A 20740-nucleotide genomic window follows, 5' to 3' on the forward strand; every position below is an offset into this window, starting at 1 on the left:
AAACTGATAGAGACATACCCCAAGCGACTTACAGCTGTAATCGCAGCAAGAGGTGGCGCTACAAAGTATTAACTTAAGGGGGCTGAATAATTTTGCACGCCCAATTTTTCAGTTTTTGATTTGTTAAAAAAGTTTGAAATATCCAATAAATGTCGTTCCACTTCATGATTGTGTCCCACTTGTTGTTGATTCTTCACAAAAAAATACAGTTTTATATCTTTATGTTTGAAGCCTTAAATGTGGCAAAAGGTTGCAAAGTTCAAGGGGGCCGAATACTTTCGCAAGGCACTGTACCTGTAGGAATGTACCTGTAGGGAATGTACCTGTAGGCATGTACCTGTAGGCACTGTACCTGTAGGAATGTACCCGTAGGACATGTACCCGTAGGACATGTACCTGTAGGAATGTATACCCTTGGAAGTGAGCCTTTATTGGAAGCAGAGTTGGAAGGTTTTGCAGCTTCCGGGGGTTTTCCTGAGGAGGGGGGAGGGGCATTCATCTTTCATAAACATATGGCAGTGGTTCCCAAAGCTCTTCCACCTGTTCTATTTATTCTAGACTAGCACATCTGATTCAATGTATCTAGGGGTTGGGGATTATACACTGAACGGAAATGTATAAACACAACATGCAACAATTTCAAAGATTTTTACTGAGTTACAGTTCATATAAGGAAATCAGTCAATTGAAATACATTCATTTGGCCCTAATCTATGGATTTCACATGACTGGGAATATAGATATGCATCTGTTGGTCACAGATACCTTAAAAAATAAGTAGGGGTGTGGAACCAGTCAGTATCTGGTGTGACAACCATTTGCATCGAGTTGATCAGGCTGTTGATTGTGGCCTGGGGGATGTTGTCCCTCTCCTCTTCAATGGCCGTGTGAAGATGCTGGATATTTGCGGGAACTGGAACGCGCTGTCGTACACATCGATCCAGAGCATCCCAAACATGCTCAATGGGTGACATGTCTGGTGAGTATGTGGGCCATGGAACTGGGACATTTTCAGCTTCCAAGAATTGTGAATAGATCCTTGAAACATGGGGCCGTGCATTGTCATGCTGAAACGTGATGGCGGTAGATGAATGGCACAACAATGGACCTCAGGATCTCATCACGGTATCTCTGCATTCAAATTGCCATTGATAAAATGTAATTGTGTTCGTTGTCCGTAGCTTATGCCTGCCCATACCACCACCACCATGGGGCACTCTGTGGAGGACCTGGGCTGGCGTGGTTACATGTGGTCTGCGGTTGTTAGGCCGGTTAGACGTACTGCCAAATTCTCTAAAACGACGATGGAGACGGCTTATGGTAGAGAAATTAACATTTAAATTATCCGGCAACCGCTCTGGTGGATATTCCTGCAGTCAGCATGCCAATAGCACGTTCCGTCAAAACTTGAAACATATGCGGCATTGTGTTGTGGGACAAAACTGCCCATTTTAGAGTGGCCTTTTATTGTCCCCCCCGCACAAGGTGCACCTGTGTAATGATCATGCTGTTTAATCAGATTCTTGATATGCCGCACCTGTCAGGTGGATGGATTATCTTGGCAAAGGAGAAATGCTCACTAACACGGATGTAAACAAATTTGTGCACAACATTTTAGAGAAATACGTTTTTTTTGTGCGTATAGAAGATTTCTGGCATCTTTTATTTAAACTCATGAAACATGGGACCAACACTTTTTACATGTTGCGTTTATATATTTGTTCTGTTTAGTTAACCAGTTGAATCAGGTGAGCTTGTTCTGGAATATATGACGTATCTGGAAGTATGGGTCCCAGATGCATTTTGGGAAACACTGGTCAATCAACGAATCAATGAATCACTGGTCTAATGAGCATGTCTATTTTACCAGGACGATGCTCGTCAGCTGTTTGTATTGGCTGGTACAACGGAGGAGGGTGTGATCTCATCAGATCTAACCGGTGTGATACGGAAACTGTGGTCGGACAGCGGGGTCCAGACCTGCTTCCTGCGTTCCAGAGAGTACCAGCTCAACGACTCCGCATCCTAGTAAGACACGCACACACAGACTGACAGACGGACACAGTGTACACACACACACACACACAGACTGACAGACGGACACAGTACACACACACACGCACAGACTGACAGACGGACACAGTACACACACACACACACACACACACACACACACACACACACACACACACACACACACACACACAGACTGACAGACGGACACAGTGTACACACACAGTACACGCGCTGTACCTCACTTGTTATGCTTATAGACTTGTTTTATTTAGACACAATACAAATACGTGCCACAAAGATACACCCTGGCAGTTTACAATGCTGTAAGCTGCCGACACATTCACTTCTATAGGAACGACTGTGTCTTAAATTCACTGACAACTTCCTCTTGTCATACATGACTGAAACTTAACCTCGACCTCTTTCCTCTGAATTTCATTGTTTTATTACATCTCCTAAGAGGTTACATTTCCGAAGGACCGAGAAGAGTTTTTTTTTTTGGCAATGTAAAGGTAGAGATGGACAAGACTGGTCTTGCTTATCGCCTTGGATAGGGCTCGTTTAGACTGCAGCCTGTTCAGAATGTAGACCAGCTCGCTAGCTGATACAGCTGATGGTGTTCTACAACGCAGTGGGAGATTATGATAAACGCTGTCATCACAGACATTACCCAGCTGGTTGTCAAAGCTGTTACCATTTCACTTAGGAAATATTAGAGTTGCTCTACACTGTAAATTCATGTGTCACTGTAGGTTGTAGTATATTGTTTTTCCATTTCCGTTATAATTTGAATTAGTTACAGTTAGAGCCTTCGTCAAAGAGTAATATAATTTACTGTGGCCTATAAGTTGAACACTAGATTGTGTAAGTACAGTATACGATATTTGTACACCAGAATCTAAAAGTGGGAACTAACTTTATTTATACATGTACTGAATATTTAGACCAGGGTTCCCCAAATGGCAGCCTGCCGGCCTATACTGGCCCTCTAGTGACCCCCCCCCCCCCCCCCCCAAACAAATCTTGTTTTAGTTGTTGGACAGACTGTAAAAACACCAGCAAATCAGCTCCAAGTATTCTCACACATAGTAGAGCTATATACACACTCAGTGGCCTGTTATCTAGGTACACCGCCGTTCATGAAAATGGTTCGCTCCTACAGACAGTGAGTCACGTGGCTGTATGAAGCAGGCAGACAGGCATCGAGGCATTCAGTTCGATTGAACTTTAGACTGGACAAAAACGAGAGCCCCGAGAGACTTTGAGCGTGGTATGATCGTTTGGTGCCAGGCGCTCCGGTTCCAGTATCTCAGAAACGGCCCACCTCTTGGGCTTCTCACTCACGACAGTGTCTAGGGCTTTACCGAGCATGTGGCGACAAACAAACATCCAGTCAGCGGAAGTCCTGTGGGTGAAAACATCTCGTTGTGGAGAGAGAAGCTAACAGGCGGGCCACAAACAGGGAAATAAACGGCGCAACAGTGGTGTGCAGAACGGCATCTCAGAACGCATAACTGGTCGGTCCTTGTCACGGATTGGCTATTGCAGCAGACAACCACACCTGGTTCCACTCCTATCAGCTAAAAACAAGAAGAAGCAGGTTCACCAACACTGGACAAGTTAGGAATGGAAAAACAACAGGTGTAGACTAACAGTGAAATGCTGACAGGCCCTTCCCAACAATGTAGAGAGAAACAACAGGTGTAGACTAACAGTGAAATGCTGACGGGCCCTTCCCAACAATGTAGAGAGAAACAACAGGTGTAGACTAACAGTGAAATGCTTTCTGATGGACCCTTCCCAACAATGTAGAGAGAAACAACAGGTGTAGACTAACAGTGAAATGCTGATGGGCCCTTCCCAACAATGTAGAGAGAAACAACAGGTGTAGACTAACAGTGAAATGCTGACAGGCCCTTCCCAACAATGTAGAGAGAAACAACAGGTGTAGACTAACAGTGAAATGCTGACTGACGGGCCCTTCCCAACAATGTAGAGAGAAACAACAGGTGTAGACTAACAGTGAAATGCTGATGGACCCTTCCCAACAATGTAGAGAGAAACAACAGGTGTAGACTAACAGTGAAATGCTGATGGACCCTTCCCAACAATGTAGAGAGTAACAACAGGTGTAGACTAACAGTGAAATGCTTTCTGACAGGCCCTTCCCAACAATGTAGAGAGAAACAACAGGTGTAGACTAACAGTGAAATGCTGACAGGCCCTTCCCAACAATGTAGAGAGAAACAACAGGTGTAGACTAACAGTGAAATGCTGAGGGGCCCTTCCCAACAATGTAGAGAGAAACAACAGGTGTAGACTAACAGTAAAATGCTTTCTGATGGACCCTTCCCAAAAATGTAGAGAGAAACAACAGGTGTAGACTAACAGTGAAATGCTGAGGGGCCCTTCCCAACAATGTAGAGAGAAACAACAGGTGTAGACTAACAGTGAAATGCTTTCTGATGGACCCTTCCCAACAATGTAGAGAGTAACAACAGGTGTAGACTAACAGTGAAATGCTGAGGGGCCCTTCCCAACAATGTAGAGAGTAACAACAGGTGTAGACTAACAGTGAAATGCTTTCTGATAGGCCCTTCCCAACAATGTAGAGAGAAACAACAGGTGTAGACTAACAGTGAAATGCTGACGGGCCCTTCCCAACAATGTAGAGAGAAACAACAGGTGTAGACTAACAGTGAAATGCTTTCTGATGGACCCTTCCCAACAATGTAGAGAGAAACAACAGGTGTAGACTAACAGTGAAATGCTGATGGGCCCTTCCCAACAATGTAGAGAGAAACAACAGGTGTAGACTAACAGTGAAATGCTGACAGGCCCTTCCCAACAATGTAGAGAGAAACGACAGGTGTAGACTAACAGTGAAATGCTGACAGGCCCGTCCCAACAATGTAGAGAGAAACAACAGGTGTAGACTAACAGTGAAATGCTGAGGGGCCCTTCCCAACAATGTAGAGAGTAACAACAGGTGTAGACTAACAGTGAAATGCTGACGGGCCCTTCCCAACAATGTAGAGAGAAACAACAGGTGTAGACTAACAGTGAAATGCTGATGGGCCCTTCCCAACAATGTAGAGAGTAACAACAGGTGTAGACTAACAGTGAAATGCTGACAGGCCCTTCCCAACAATGTAGAGAGTAACAACAGGTGTAGACTAACAGTGAAATGCTGACAGGCCCTTCCCAACAATGTAGAGAGAAACAACAGGTGTAGACTAACAGTGAAATGCTTTCTGATGGGCCCTTCCCAACAATGTAGAGAGAAACAACAGGTGTAGACTAACAGTGAAATGCTGACTGACAGGCCCTTCCCAACAATGTAGAGAGTAACAACAGGTGTAGACTAACAGTGAAATGCTGACAGGCCCTTCCCAACAATGTAGAGAGAAACAACAGGTGTAGACTAACAGTGAAATGCTGAGGGGCCCTTCCCAACAATGTAGAGAGAAACAACAGGTGTAGACTAACAGTGAAATGCTTTCTGATGGACCCGTCCCAACAATGTAGAGAGTAACAACAGGTGTAGACTAACAGTGAAATGCTGAGGGGCCCTTCCCAACAATGTAGAGAGAAACAACAGGTGTAGACTAACAGTGAAATGCTTTCTGACGGGCCCGTCCCAACAATGTAGAGAGTAACAACAGGTGTAGACTAACAGTGAAATGCTGACAGGCCCTTCCCAACAATGTAGAGAGTAACAACAGGTGTAGACTAACAGTGAAATGCTGACAGGCCCTTCCCAACAATGTAGAGAGAAACAACAGGTGTAGACTAACAGTGAAATGCTGACAGGCCCTTCCCAACAATGTAGAGAGAAACAACAGGTGTAGACTAACAGTGAAATGCTGACTGGCCCTTCCCAACAATGTAGAGAGAAACAACAGGTGTAGACTAACAGTGAAATGCTGATGGGCCCTTCCCAACAATGTAGAGAGAAACAACAGGTGTAGACTAACAGTGAAATGCTTTCTGATGGGCCCTTCCCAACAATGTAGAGAGAAACAACAGGTGTAGACTAACAGTGAAATGCTGACAGGCCCTTCCCAACAATGTAGAGAGAAACAACAGGTGTAGACTAACAGTGAAATGCTGATGGGCCCTTCCCAACAATGTAGAGAGAAACAACAGGTGTAGACTAACAGTGAAATGCTGATGGGCCCTTCCCAACAATGTAGAGAGAAACAACAGGTGTAGACTAACAGTGAAATGCTGATGGGCCCTTCCCAACAATGTAGAGAGAAACAACAGGTGTAGACTAACAGTGAAATGCTGATGGGCCCTTCCCAACAATGTAGAGAGAAACAACAGGTGTAGACTAACAGTGAAATGCTGATGGGCCCTTCCCAACAATGTAGAGAGAAACAACAGGTGTAGACTAACAGTGAAATGCTGATGGGCCCTTCCCAACAATGTAGAGAGAAACAACAGGTGTAGACTAACAGTGAAATGCTGATGGGCCCGTCCCAACAATGTAGAGAGTAACAACAGGTGTAGACTAACAGTGAAATGCTGACAGGCCCTTCCCAACAATGTAGAGAGAAACAACAGGTGTAGACTAACAGTGAAATGCTGATGGGCCCGTCCCAACAATGTAGAGAGAAACAACAGGTGTAGACTAACAGTGAAATGCTGACTGACGGGCCCTTCCCAACAATGTAGAGAGTAACAACAGGTGTAGACTAACAGTGAAATGCTGATGGGCCCTTCCCAACAATGTAGAGAGAAACAACAGGTGTAGACTAACAGTGAAATGCTGACGGGCCCTTCCCAACAATGTAGAGAGTAACAACAGGTGTAGACTAACAGTGAAATGCTGATGGGCCCTTCCCAACAATGTAGAGAGTAACAACAGGTGTAGACTAACAGTGAAATGCTGATGGGCCCTTCCCAACAATGTAGAGAGTAACAACAGGTGTAGACTAACAGTGAAATGCTGACGGGCCCTTCCCAACAATGTAGAGAGAAACAACAGGTGTAGACTAACAGTGAAATGCTGATGGGCCCTTCCCAACAATGTAGAGAGTAACAACAGGTGTAGACTAACAGTGAAATGCTGATGGGCCCTTCCCAACAATGTAGAGAGTAACAACAGGTGTAGACTAACAGTGAAATGCTTCCTGACGGGCCCTTCCCAACAATGTAGAGAGAAACAACAGGTGTAGACTAACAGTGAAATGCTGACAGGCCCTTCCCAACAATGTAGAGTAACAACAGGTGTAGACTAACAGTGAAATGCTTTCTGATGGGCCCGTCCCAACAATGTAGAGAGTAACAACAGAGAAATAATAGATAAGTGAAACCACAGTAGCGGTTCTACTAAGCGAACACATGGAAGTATCATTTAGCCCTTCCCAAGTATCATTTAGCCCTTATTAGTATCATTTAGCCCTTCCCAAGTATCATTTAGCCCTTATTAGTATCATTTAGCCCTTCCCAAGTATCATTTAGTTCTTACCAAGTATCATTTAGCCCTTACCAAGTATCATTTAGCCCTTACCAAGTATCATTTAGCCCTTATTAGTATCATTTAGCCCTTCCCAAGTATCATTTAGACCTTACCAAGTATCATTTAGCCCTTACCAAGTATCATTTAGCCCTTATTAGTATCATTTAGCCCTTCCCAAGTATCATTTAGCCCTTCCCAAGTATCATTTAGCCCTTCCCAAGTATCATTTAGCCCTTCCCAAGTATCATTTAGCCCTTCCCAAGTATCATTTAGCCCTTCCCAAGTATCATTTTGATTTGGAATTTTATGACTCCTTCAGGTATACAAAAAAAATCTAAAATATTTGATGAAACAATGCATTTGGATTTACTGCTCTTTCCCCATAGGAACACATAGAATAACAGATTCATACATGGACAAACAGATGGCCCAATAATACTTCAAAAGGGAAGTTTGTTTTAAAGTGTCTGTCCCAAATCTGAGAGATTATTTTTATTTATATCCATATTTAACTCGTTCTTTATCTCGCTCTTTTTTGCTCTCTCCTGACCTGTCTGTCTCGTTCTCTCTCCTGACCTGTCTGTCTCTTTCTCTCTCCTGACCTGTCTGTCTCTTTCTCTCTCCTGACCTGTCTGTCTCTTTCTCTCTCCTGACCTGTCTGTCTCTTTCTCTCTCCTGACCTGTCTGTCTCTTTCTCTCTCCTGACCTGTCTCTCTCTTTCTCTCTCCTGACCTGTCTGTCTCTTTCTCTCTCCTGACCTGTCTGTCTCTTTCTCTCTCCTGACCTGTCTGTCTCTTTCTCTCTCCTGACCTGTCTCTCTTTCTCTCTCCTGACCTGTCTGTCTCTTTCTCTCTCCTGACCTGTCTGTCTCTTTCTCTCTCCTGACCTGTCTGTCTCTTTCTCTCTCCTGACCTGTCTGTCTCTTTCTCTCTCCTGACCTGTCTGTCTCTTTCTCTCTCCTGACCTGTCTGTCTCTTTCTCTCTCCTGACCTGTCTGTCTCTTTCTCTCTCCTGACCTGTCTGTCTCTTTCTCTCTCCTGACCTGTCTGTCTCTTTCTCTCTCCTGACCTGTCTGTCTCTTTCTCTCTCCTGACCTGTCTCTCTTTCTCTCTCCTGACCTGTCTGTCTCTTTCTCTCTCCTGACCTGTCTGTCTCTTTCTCTCTCCTGACCTGTCTGTCTCTTTCTCTCTCCTGACCTGTCTGTCTCTTTCTCTCTCCTGACCTGTCTGTCTCTTTCTCTCTCCTGACCTGTCTGTCTCTTTCTCTCTCCTGACCTGTCTGTCTCTTTCTCTCTCCTGACCTGTCTGTCTCTTTCTCTCTCCTGACCTGTCTGTCTCTTTCTCTCTCCTGACCTGTCTCTCTTTCTCTCTCCTGACCTGTCTGTCTGTCTCTCCTGACCTGTCTCTTTCTCTCTCCTGACCTGTCTGTCTCTTTCTCTCTCCTGACCTGTCTGTCTCTTTCTCTCTCCTGACCTGTCTCTTTCTCTCTCCTGACCTGTCTCTCTTTCTCTCTCCTGACCTGTCTCTCTTTCTCTCTCCTGACCTGTCTGTCTCTTTCTCTCTCCTGACCTGTCTGTCTCTTTCTCTCTCCTGACCTGTCTGTCTCTTTCTCTCTCCTGACCTGTCTCTCTTTCTCTCTCCTGACCTGTCTGTCTGTCTCTCCTGACCTGTCTCTTTCTCTCTCCTGACCTGTCTCTTTCTCTCTCCTGACCTGTCTCTCTTTCTCTCTCCTGACCTGTCTGTCTCTTTCTCTCTCCTGACCTGTCTGTCTCTTTCTCTCTCCTGACCTGTCTCTTTCTCTCTCCTGACCTGTCTGTCTCTTTCTCTCTCCTGACCTGTCTCTTTCTCTCTCCTGACCTGTCTCTCTTTCTCTCTCCTGACCTGTCTCTCTTTCTCTCTCCTGACCTGTCTGTCTCTCCTGCCCTGTCTCTTTCTCTCTCCTGACCTGTCTGTCTCTTTCTCTCTCCTGACCTGTCTGTCTCTTTCTCTCTCCTGACCCGTCTCTCTTTCTCTCTCCTGACCTGTCTCTCTTTCTCTCTCCTGACCTGTCTCTTTCTCTCTCCTGACCTGTCTCTTTCTCTCTCCTGACCTGTCTCTTTCTCTCTCCTGACCTGTCTCTTTCTCTCTCCTGACCTGTCTCTCTTTCTCTCTCCTGACCTGTCTCTCTTTCTCTCTCCTGACCTGTCTGTCTCTCCTGCCCTGTCTCTTTCTCTCTCCTGACCTGTCTGTCTCTTTCTCTCTCCTGACCTGTCTGTCTCTTTCTCTCTCCTGACCTGTCTGTCTCTTTCTCTCTCCTGACCTGTCTCTCTTTCTCTCTCCTGACCTGTCTGTCTCTTTCTCTCTCCTGACCTGTGTCTCTTTCTCTCTCCTGACCTGTCTGTCTCTTTCTCTCTCCTGACCTGTCTGTCTCTTTCTCTCTCCTGACCCGTCTCTCTTTCTCTCTCCTGACCCGTCTCTCTTTCTCTCTCCTGACCCGTCTCTCTTTCTCTCTCCTGACCTGTCTCTTTCTCTCTCCTGACCTGTCTCTTTCTCTCTCCTGACCTGTCTCTTTCTCTCTCCTGACCTGTCTCTCTTTCTCTCTCCTGACCTGTCTGTCTCTCCTGCCCTGTCTCTTTCTCTCTCCTGACCTGTCTCTTTCTCTCTCCTGACCTGTCTCTCTTTCTCTCTCCTGACCTGTCTCTCTTTCTCTCTCCTGACCTGTCTGTCTGTCTCTCCTGACCTGTCTGTCTGTCTCTCCTGACCTGTCTCTTTCTCTCTCCTGACCTGTCTCTCTTTCTCTCTCCTGACCTGTCTGTCTCTTTCTCTCCTGACCTGTCTGTCTGTCTCTCCTGACCTGTCTCCCTTTCTCTGTCCTGACCTGTCTGTCTGTCTCTCCTGACCTGTCTCTTTCTCTCTCCTGACCCGTCTCTCTTTCTCTCTCCTGACCCGTCTCTCTTTCTCTCTCCTGACCTGTCTCTCTTTCTCTCTCCTGACCTGTCTCTCTTTCTCTCTCCTGACCTGTCTCTCTCTTTCTCTCTCCTGACCTGTCTGTCTCTTTCTCTCTCCTGACCTGTCTGTCTCTTTCTCTCTCCTGACCTGTCTGTCTCTTTCTCTCTCCTGACCTGTCTCTCTTTCTCTCTCCTGACCTGTCTGTCTGTCTCTCCTGACCTGTCTCTTTCTCTCTCCTGACCTGTCTCTTTCTCTCTCCTGACCTGTCTCTTTCTCTCTCCTGACCTGTCTCTTTCTCTCTCCTGACCTGTCTCTTTCTCTCTCCTGACCTGTCTCTTTCTCTCTCCTGACCTGTCTCTTTCTCTCTCCTGACCTGTCTCTCTTTCTCTCTCCTGACCTGTCTCTCTTTCTCTCTCCTGACCTGTCTGTCTCTTTCTCTCTCCTGACCTGTCTGTCTCTTTCTCTCTCCTGACCTGTCTGTCTCTTTTTCTCTCCTGACCTGTCTGTCTCTTTCTCTCTCCTGACCTGTCTGTCTCTTTCTCTCTCCTGACCTGTCTGTCTCTTTCTCTCTCCTGACCTGTCTGTCTCTTTCTCTCTCCTGACCTGTCTCTCTTTCTCTCTCCTGACCTGTCTCTCTTTCTCTCTCCTGACCTGTCTCTCTTTCTCTCTCCTGACCTGTCTGTCTCTTTCTCTCTCCTGACCTGTCTGTCTCTTTCTCTCTCCTGACCTGTCTGTCTCTTTCTCTCTCCTGACCTGTCTGTCTCTTTCTCTCTCCTGACCTGTCTGTCTCTTTCTCTCTCCTGACCTGTCTGTCTCTTTCTCTCTCCTGACCTGTCTGTCTCTTTCTCTCTCCTGACCTGTCTGTCTCTTTCTCTCTCCTGACCTGTCTGTCTCTTTCTCTCTCCTGACCTGTCTGTCTCTTTCTCTCTCCTGACCTGTCTGTCTCTTTCTCTCTCCTGACCCGTCTCTCTTTCTCTCTCCTGACCCGTCTCTCTTTCTCTCTCCTGACCCGTCTCTTTCTCTCTCCTGACCCGTCTCTTTCTCTCTCCTGACCTGTCTCTTTCTCTCTCCTGACCTGTCTCTCTTTCTCTCTCCTGACCTGTCTCTCTTTCTCTCTCCTGACCTGTCTGTCTCTCCTGCCCTGTCTCTTTCTCTCTCCTGACCTGTCTGTCTCTTTCTCTCTCCTGACCTGTCTCTCTTTCTCTCTCCTGACCTGTCTCTCTTTCTCTCTCCTGACCTGTCTCTTTCTCTCTCCTGACCTGTCTCTTTCTCTCTCCTGACCTGTCTCTTTCTCTCTCCTGACCTGTCTCTTTCTCTCTCCTGACCTGTCTCTCTTTCTCTCTCCTGACCTGTCTCTCTTTCTCTCTCCTGACCTGTCTGTCTCTCCTGCCCTGTCTCTTTCTCTCTCCTGACCTGTCTGTCTCTTTCTCTCTCCTGACCTGTCTGTCTCTTTCTCTCTCCTGACCTGTCTGTCTCTTTCTCTCTCCTGACCTGTCTGTCTCTTTCTCTCTCCTGACCTGTCTCTCTTTCTCTCTCCTGACCTGTCTGTCTCTTTCTCTCTCCTGACCTGTGTCTCTTTCTCTCTCCTGACCTGTCTGTCTCTTTCTCTCTCCTGACCTGTCTGTCTCTTTCTCTCTCCTGACCTGTCTGTCTCTTTCTCTCTCCTGACCTGTCTGTCTCTTTCTCTCTCCTGACCTGTCTGTCTCTTTCTCTCTCCTGACCCGTCTGTCTCTTTCTCTCTCCTGACCCGTCTGTCTCTTTCTCTCTCCTGACCCGTCTCTCTTTCTCTCTCCTGACCCGTCTCTCTTTCTCTCTCCTGACCCGTCTCTCTTTCTCTCTCCTGACCTGTCTCTTTCTCTCTCCTGACCTGTCTCTTTCTCTCTCCTGACCTGTCTCTCTTTCTCTCTCCTGACCTGTCTGTCTCTCCTGCCCTGTCTCTTTCTCTCTCCTGACCTGTCTCTTTCTCTCTCCTGACCTGTCTCTTTCTCTCTCCTGACCTGTCTCTCTTTCTCTCTCCTGACCTGTCTGTCTGTCTCTCCTGACCTGTCTGTCTGTCTCTCCTGACCTGTCTCTTTCTCTCTCCTGACCTGTCTCTCTTTCTCTCTCCTGACCTGTCTCTCTTTCTCTCTCCTGACCTGTCTGTCTCTTTCTCTCCTGACCTGTCTGTCTGTCTCTCCTGACCTGTCTCCCTTTCTCTGTCCTGACCTGTCTGTCTGTCTCTCCTGACCTGTCTCTTTCTCTCTCCTGACCCGTCTCTCTTTCTCTCTCCTGACCCGTCTCTCTTTCTCTCTCCTGACCTGTCTCTCTTTCTCTCTCCTGACCTGTCTCTCTTTCTCTCTCCTGACCTGTCTCTCTCTTTCTCTCTCCTGACCTGTCTGTCTCTTTCTCTCTCCTGACCTGTCTGTCTCTTTCTCTCTCCTGACCTGTCTGTCTCTTTCTCTCTCCTGACCTGTCTCTCTTTCTCTCTCCTGACCTGCCTCTCTTTCTCTCTCCTGACCTGTCTGTCTGTCTCTCCTGACCTGTCTGTCTGTCTCTCCTGACCTGTCTCTTTCTCTCTCCTGACCTGTCTCTTTCTCTCTCCTGACCTGTCTCTTTCTCTCTCCTGACCTGTCTCTTTCTCTCTCCTGACCTGTCTCTTTCTCTCTCCTGACCTGTCTCTTTCTCTCTCCTGACCTGTCTCTCTTTCTCTCTCCTGACCTGTCTCTCTTTCTCTCTCCTGACCTGTCTCTCTTTCTCTCTCCTGACCTGTCTGTCTCTTTCTCTCTCCTGACCTGTCTGTCTCTTTCTCTCTCCTGACCTGTCTGTCTCTTTCTCTCTCCTGACCTGTCTGTCTCTTTCTCTCTCCTCAACTGTCTGTCTCTTTCTCTCTCCTGACCTGTCTGTCTCTTTCTCTCTCCTGACCTGTCTGTCTCTTTCTCTCTCCTGACCTGTCTCTTTCTCTCTCCTGACCTGTCTCTTTCTCTCTCCTGACCTGTCTGTCTCTTTCTCTCTCCTGACCTGTCTGTCTCTTTCTCTCTCCTGACCTGTCTCTCTTTCTCTCTCCTGACCTGTCTGTCTCTTTCTCTCCTGACCTGTCTGTCTGTCTCTCCTGACCTGTCTGTCTCTCCTGACCTGTCTCTTTCTCTCTCCTGACCTGTCTCTTTCTCTCTCCTGACCTGTCTCTTTCTCTCTCCTGACCTGTCTCTTTCTCTCTCCTGACCTGTCTGTCTCTCCTGACCTGTCTCTTTCTCTCTCCTGACCTGTCTCTTTCTCTCTCCTGACCTGTCTCTCTTTCTCTCTCCTGACCTGTCTGTCTGTCTCTCCTGACCTGTCTGTCTGTCTCTCCTGACCTGTCTCCCTTTCTCTGTCCTGACCTGTGTCTGTCTCTCCTGACCTGTCTCTTTCTCTCTCCTGACCTGTCTCTTTCTCTCTCCTGACCTGTCTCTTTCTCTCTCCTGACCTGTCTCTTTCTCTCTCCTGACCTGTCTCTCTTTCTCTCTCCTGACATGTCTGTCTCTTTCTCTCCTGACCTGTCTGTCTGTCTCTCCTGACCTGTCTCCCTTTCTCTGTCCTGACCTGTCTGTCTGTCTCTCCTGACCTGTCTCTTTCTCTCTCCTGACCTGTCTCTTTCTCTCTCCTGACCTGTCTCTTTCTCTCTCCTGACCTGTCTGTCTCTCTCTCCTGACCTGTCTGTCTCTCTCTCCTGACCTGTCTGTCTCTCTCTCCTGACCTGTCTGTCTCTCTTTCCTGACCTGTCTGTCTGTCTCTCTTTCCTGACCTGTCTGTCTGTCTCTCTCTCTCTCCTGACCTGTCTGTGTCTTTCTCTCTCCTGACCTGTCTGTGTCTCTCTCTCTTCTGCTCTGTCTCCCTCTCCTGACCTGTTTTTCGTTGTCTCTCTTCCCTCAGTTATCTGAATGACCTGGACCGTATTGCCCAACAGAGTTATGTCCCCACCCAGCAAGACGTGCTGAGGACCAGAGTCAAGACTACTGGCATCGTGGAGACACACTTTACCTTCAAGGAGCTCTACTTCAAGTCAGTACACCCGCTGCTATCCTCACACACACACACACACACACACACACACCTTCAAGGAGCGCTGTTTGAAGTCTTTATACCTACCGATAGCTACACACACCATTTTGATTGAGACAGATCTTAGTTATTTGAGAATAGTCGGCTCAGTGCCAAAGCCAGAGCCTAATGAGTCAAACAACTGTTTCACAGGTGATGGGGACAGATGATTTGGTATAGAGTCAACATAATTCATTAATTAGATGGATTCAATAATCGTACTTAATTCATTCATTTGTTTAGACAAACACAATCCATTAGTTCTTAATTATTACGATCAGCCCCTTTTTTTACATCAGTCGACGTCACGAAGGGCTTGAGAGTAACCTTCCCCCCCCCACACAGAGGAAGCAAAGCACAAGCTAAACTAAATAACTAATGGTCAGTTTAAATAGTGGTGTTGACACTCAGTCTGTTCATAGTTGTATGTGTTCAGCAAAGATTTAGTTCCTATAAATGCTGATTGGCTGGGTTGATGCAGGGGCACCGTCCATATGGTCGGTCGGTCTGTCTTAAGTTGAAGGGCGTTGCTCCGTCAATCAATGAACTGTATTTATAAAGCCCTTCTTACATCAGCTGATGTCACAACGTGCTTATACAGAAACCCAGCCTAAAACCCCAAACAGCAAGCAATGCAGGTGTAGAAGCACAGTGGCTTGGAAAAACTCCCTAGAAAGGCCAGAACCTAGGAAGAAACCTAGAGAGGAACCAGGCTATGAGGGGTGGCCAGTCCTCTTCTGGCTGTGCCAGGTAGAGATTATAACAGAACATGGCCAAGATGTTCAAATGTTCATAGATGACCAGCATGGTCAAATAATAATAATCACGGTAGTTGTAGAGGGTGCAACAGGTCAGCATCTCAGGAGTAAATGTCAGTTGGTTTTTCATAGCCGATCATTAAGAGTCCAAAACAGCAGGTCTGGGACAGGTAGCACGTCCGGAGAAAAGACTAATCCTTGTCTATGACCATAGTGGTGAGGGTGGGTCTCAGGTACAGACAGGAGCCTTGTCTATGACCATAGTAGTGATGTCATCTCCATGATGTCAATTGTATATTAGGGAGCTAAAGTGTGTGTGTGTGTGTGTGTGTGATCAGTTGTCAAATCTCTTCTGTCGATAAGAAGCCGTAGCACCCATACCCTGCTGAGTCACCTCCCCCTTACCCTGCTGAGTCACCTCCCCCTTACCCTGCTGAGTCACCTCCCCGTTACCCTGCTGAGTCACCTCCCCGTTACCCTGCTGAGTCACCTCCCCGTTACCCTGCTGAGTCACCTCCCCCTTACCCTGCTGAGTCACCTCCCCCTTACCCTGCTGAGTCACCTCCCCCTTACCCTGCTGAGTCACCTCCCCCTTACCCTGCTGAGTCACCTCCCCGTTACCCTGCTGAGTCACCTCCCCGTTACCCTGCTGAGTCACCTCCCCGTTACCCTGCTGAGTCACCTCCCCGTTACCCTGCTGAGTCACCTCCCCGTTACCCTGCTGAGTCACCTCCCCGTTACCCTGCTGAGTCACCTCCCCGTTACCCTGCTGAGTCACCTCCCCGTTACCCTGCTGAGTCACCTCCCCCTTACCCTGCTGCGTCACCTCCCCCTTACCCTGCTGCGTCACCTCCCCCTTACCCTGCTGAGTCACCTCCCCCTTAACCTGCTGAGTCACCTCCCCCTTAACCTGCTGAGTCACCTCCCCCTTAACCTGCTGAGTCACCTCCCCCTTAACCTGCTGAGTCACCTCCCCCTTAACCTGCTGAGTCACCTCCCCCTTAACCTGCTGAGTCACCTCCCCCTTGCCCTGCCGAGTCACCTCCCCCTTGCCCTGCCGAGTCACCTCCCCCTTGCCCTGCCGAGTCACCTCCCCCTTGCCCTGCCGAGTCACCTCCCCCTTGCCCTGCCGAGTCACCTCCCCCTTGCCCTGCCGAGTCACCTCCCCCTTGCCCTGCCGAGTCACCTCCCCCTTGCCCTGCCGAGTCACCTTGCCCTGCCGAGTCACCTCCCCCTTACCCTGCCGAGTCACCTCCCCCTTACCCTGCCGAGTCACCTCCCCCTTACCCTGCCGAGTCACCTCCCCCTTACCCTGCCGAGTCACCTCCCCCTTACCCTGCCGAGTCACCTCCCCCTTACCCTGCCGAGTCACCTCCCCCTTACCCTGCCGAGTCACCTCCCCCTTACCCTGCCGAGTCACCTCCCCCTTACCCTGCCGAGTCACCTTACCCTTACCCTGCTGCGTCACCTCCCCCTTACCCTGCTGAGTCACCTCCCCCTCACTTTGCTGCGTAACCTCCCCCTTACCCTGCTGAGTCACCTTACCCTGCTGAGTCACCTTACCCTGCTGAGTCACCTCCCCCTGCTCAGTCACCTCCCCCTCACTTTGCTGCGTAACCTCCCGCTTACCCTGCTGAGTCACCTTACCCTGCTGCGTCACCTCCCCCTTACCCTGTTTCCCTTTGTTTCCCCTCAGGATGTTTGACGTGGGCGGCCAGCGTTCTGAGAGGAAGAAGTGGATCCACTGCTTTGAGGGCGTGACATCTATTATCTTCTGTGTGGCGCTCAGCGACTATGACCTGGTGCTGGCAGAGGACGAAGAGATGGTGAGGAGAGAGGAGGGGTAGCAGGGAGGGGTGGGTGAGGGGTGCTGAGGGAGGGTGTGACATCTATTATCTTCTGTGTGGCGCTCAGTGACTATGACCTGGTGCTGGCAGAGGACGAAGAGATGGTGAGGAGAGAGGAGGGGTAGCAGGGAGGGGTGGGTGAGGGGTGCTGAGGGAGGGCGTGACGGCCATTATCTTCTGTGTGGCGCTCAGTGACTATGACCTGGTGCTGGCAGAGGACGAAGAGATGGTGAGGAGGGGTAGCAGGGAGGGGTGGGTGAGGGGTGCTGAGGGAGGGCGTGACATCTATTATCTTCTGTGTGGCACTCAGTGACTATGACCTGGTGCTGGCAGAGGACGAAGAGATGGTGAGGAGAGAGGAGGGGTAGCAGGGAGGGGTGGGTGAGGGGTGCTGAGGGAGGGTGTGACGGCCATTATCTTCTGTGTGGAGCTCAGTGACTATGACCTGGTGCTGGCAGAGGACGAAGAGATGGTGAGGAGGGGTAGCAGGGAGGGGTGGGTGAGGGGTGCTGAGGGAGGGCGTGACATCTATTATCTTCTGTGTGGCACTCAGTGACTATGACCTGGTGCTGGCAGAGGACGAAGAGATGGTGAGGAGAGAGGAGGGGTAGCAGGGAGGGGTGGGTGAGGGGTGCTGAGGGAGGGTGTGACGGCCATTATCTTCTGTGTGGAGCTCAGTGACTATGACCTGGTGCTGGCAGAGGACGACGAGATGGTGAGGAGAGAGGAGGGGTAGCAGGGAGGGGTGGAGAGTGGGTGAGGGGTGCTGAGGGAGGGTGTGACGGCCATTATCTTCTGTGTGGCGCTCAGCGACTATGACCTGGTGCTGGCAGAGGACGAAGAGATGGTGAGGAGAGAGGAGGGGTAGCAGGGAGGGGTGGGTGAGGGGTGCTGAGGGAGGGCGTGACATCTATTATCTTCTGTGTGGCACTCAGTGACTATGACCTGGTGCTGGCAGAGGACGAAGAGATGGTGAGGAGAGAGGAGGGGTAGCAGGGAGGGGTGGGTGAGGGGTGCTGAGGGAGGGCGTGACATCTATTATCTTCTGTGTGGCACTCAGTGACTATGACCTGGTGCTGGCAGAGGACGAAGAGATGGTGAGGAGAGAGGAGGGGTAGCAGGGAGGGGTGGGTGAGGGGTGCTGAGGGAGGGTGTGACGGCCATTATCTTCTGTGTGGCGCTCAGTGACTATGACCTGGTGCTGGCAGAGGACGAAGAGATGGTGAGGAGAGAGGAGGGGTAGCAGGGAGGGGTGGGTGAGGGGTGCTGAGGGAGGGCGTGACATCTATTATCTTCTGTGTGGCACTCAGTGACTATGACCTGGTGCTGGCAGAGGACGAAGAGATGGTGAGGAGAGAGGAGGGGTAGCAGGGAGGGGTGGGTGAGGGGTGCTGAGGGAGGGCGTGACATCTATTATCTTCTGTGTGGCACTCAGTGACTATGACCTGGTGCTGGCAGAGGACGAAGAGATGGTGAGGAGAGAGGAGGGGTAGCAGGGAGGGGTGGGTGAGGGGTGCTGAGGGAGGGTGTGACGGCCATTATCTTCTGTGTGGAGCTCAGTGACTGACCTGGTGCTGGCAGAGGACGAAGAGATGGTGAGGAGAGAGGAGGGGTAGCAGGGAGGGGTGGAGAGTGGGTGAGGGGTGCTGAGGGAGGGTGTGACGGCCATTATCTTCTGTGTGGAGCTCAGTGACTATGACCTGGTGCTGGCAGAGGACGAAGAGATGGTGAGGAGAGAGGAGGGGTAGCAGGGAGGGGTGGGTGAGGGGTGCTGAGGGAGGGTGTGACGGCCATTATCTTCTGTGTGGAGCTCAGTGACTATGACCTGGTGCTGGCAGAGGACGAAGAGATGGTGAGGAGAGAGGAGGGGTAGCAGGGAGGGGTGGAGAGTGGGTGAGGGGTGCTGAGGGAGGGTGTGACGGCCATTATCTTCTGTGTGGAGCTCAGTGACTATGACCTGGTGCTGGCAGAGGACGAAGAGATGGTGAGGAGAGAGGAGGGGTAGCAGGGAGGGGTGGAGAGTGGGTGAGGGGTGCTGAGGGAGGGTGTGACGGCCATTATCTTCTGTGTGGAGCTGAGCGATTATGACCTGCTGCTGGCAAAGGACGAGGAGGGAGAGAAGGGAAGGGTGGATAGAGGGAGAGGGGTCTTCAGTTAAGTCGGGAGATGTGTGGAGGAGATGTGTTGCGGGAGAGGAGTTGAGGGAGAGGATTTGAGGGAGATGATTTGAGGGAGAGGGGTTGCGGGAGAGGTGTTGAGGGAGAGGTGTTGAGGTAGGGAGCGGAGTTGAGGGAGAGGAGTTGAGGTGTTGAGGGAGAGGATTTGAGGTGTTGAGGGAGAGGTGCGAGCCACTCTCACCACTGTGAGCACAGAGGAGGGAGAGATGCGTTCTGAAAGCACAAGCATATGACCATTTCTCAAAATACAACTAATGTTGTAGTTACAGATAGGAGAGTCACTGCTTTCTGTGAGCACATTGCCTTCAGAAAGTATTCATACCCCTTGACTTATTCCACATTTTGTTGTTACATGTTTTAAAAAATGTTTGCAAATCAGTCCATTTAAATAAATAAATTAGGCCCTAATCTATCGCAGGAGCACAGCCATGGGTGGGCATTTGCCCACGCACTTGGGAGCCAGGCCCAACCAATCAGAATTTGTGTTTTCCTCACAAAAGGGCGTTATTACAGACAGAAATACTCCCCCCCCCCCCCCCCCTCCCCCTCCCCACCAGACTGGGTTGTGAGGCCAGTTGAAACATACTGACAAATTCTCTAAAACAACGTTGGTGGCGGCTTATGGTAGAGAAATAAACATTCAATTCTATAGCAACAGTTCTGTTGGACCTTCCTGCAGTCAACATGCCAATTGCACTCTCTCGCAAAACTTGAGACATCTCTAGCGTTGTGTGACAAAACTGCACATTTTAGAGTGGCCTTTTATTGTCCCCAGCACAAGGTGCACCTGTGCAATGATCATGCTGTTTAATCCGCTTCCTGATATGCCACACCTGGCAGGTGGATGGATTATCTTGGCAAAGGAGAAATGCTCACTAAACCAATTTGTGGCAAAAATTTGAGAGAAATAAGCTTTATGGAAAATTTCTTAGATCTTTTATTTCAGCTCATGAAACATGGGACCAACACTTTGGGGCCCTTGTTGTGTTTATATTAGTATAAATTAGATATTTCTGAATTTAATTTTAAATACATTAGCCAAAATGTCTAAACATGTTTTCAATTTGTCATTATCTGGTATTGTGTGTAAATAATATTTTTTTATCCATTTTGAATTCAGGCTGTAACACAACAAAATGTGAAATAAGTCAAGGGGTAGGAATACTTTCTGAAGGCTCTGTAGCAACAATATCATTATTTGTTGTTAGAAAGGGTTTTGAGTTCCCACTTCCTCAGATGGTGAATGTTATAGACAATTCCAAGTCAACATGCGTAAAGATGTCGGCAAATTCTCTGAAAAGCCCAAAATAAATCTGATCATTCTGGATCCTATTTTGACAGGTTGCATATCAAAATATGAACCATCCGTTCCCTGGAAATGTTAGATCAAGTAGATAACTTTTTTAATCAAAGGCTGCCATCTCAGTTGTCTAACTTGGCGCTGGAAGACAACTTTACATTTTTCTGTTGTTGTTGTATTTATTGTTATCAAGCT

The 20740-nt window shown here is 48.9% G+C and overlaps 1 protein-coding gene across 1 annotated transcript in view; it reads left to right on the forward strand.

Annotated features, from left to right (window-relative positions):
* The window catches only part of LOC110491159 (guanine nucleotide-binding protein G(i) subunit alpha), a 69207-nt gene that overhangs the window by 41528 nt on the left and 6939 nt on the right, over window positions 1-20740 (forward strand). The window contains exons 4-6 of the mRNA XM_036947744.1: window positions 1871-2028; window positions 14296-14424; window positions 16918-17047. Coding sequence (XP_036803639.1) covers window positions 1871-2028; window positions 14296-14424; window positions 16918-17047 — 417 coding nt within the window. The remainder of the gene's footprint in view (window positions 1-1870; window positions 2029-14295; window positions 14425-16917; window positions 17048-20740) is intronic.

This window comes from Oncorhynchus mykiss, chromosome 16, assembly GCF_013265735.2.
Source record: "Oncorhynchus mykiss isolate Arlee chromosome 16, USDA_OmykA_1.1, whole genome shotgun sequence".
NCBI lineage: Eukaryota > Metazoa > Chordata > Actinopteri > Salmoniformes > Salmonidae > Oncorhynchus > Oncorhynchus mykiss.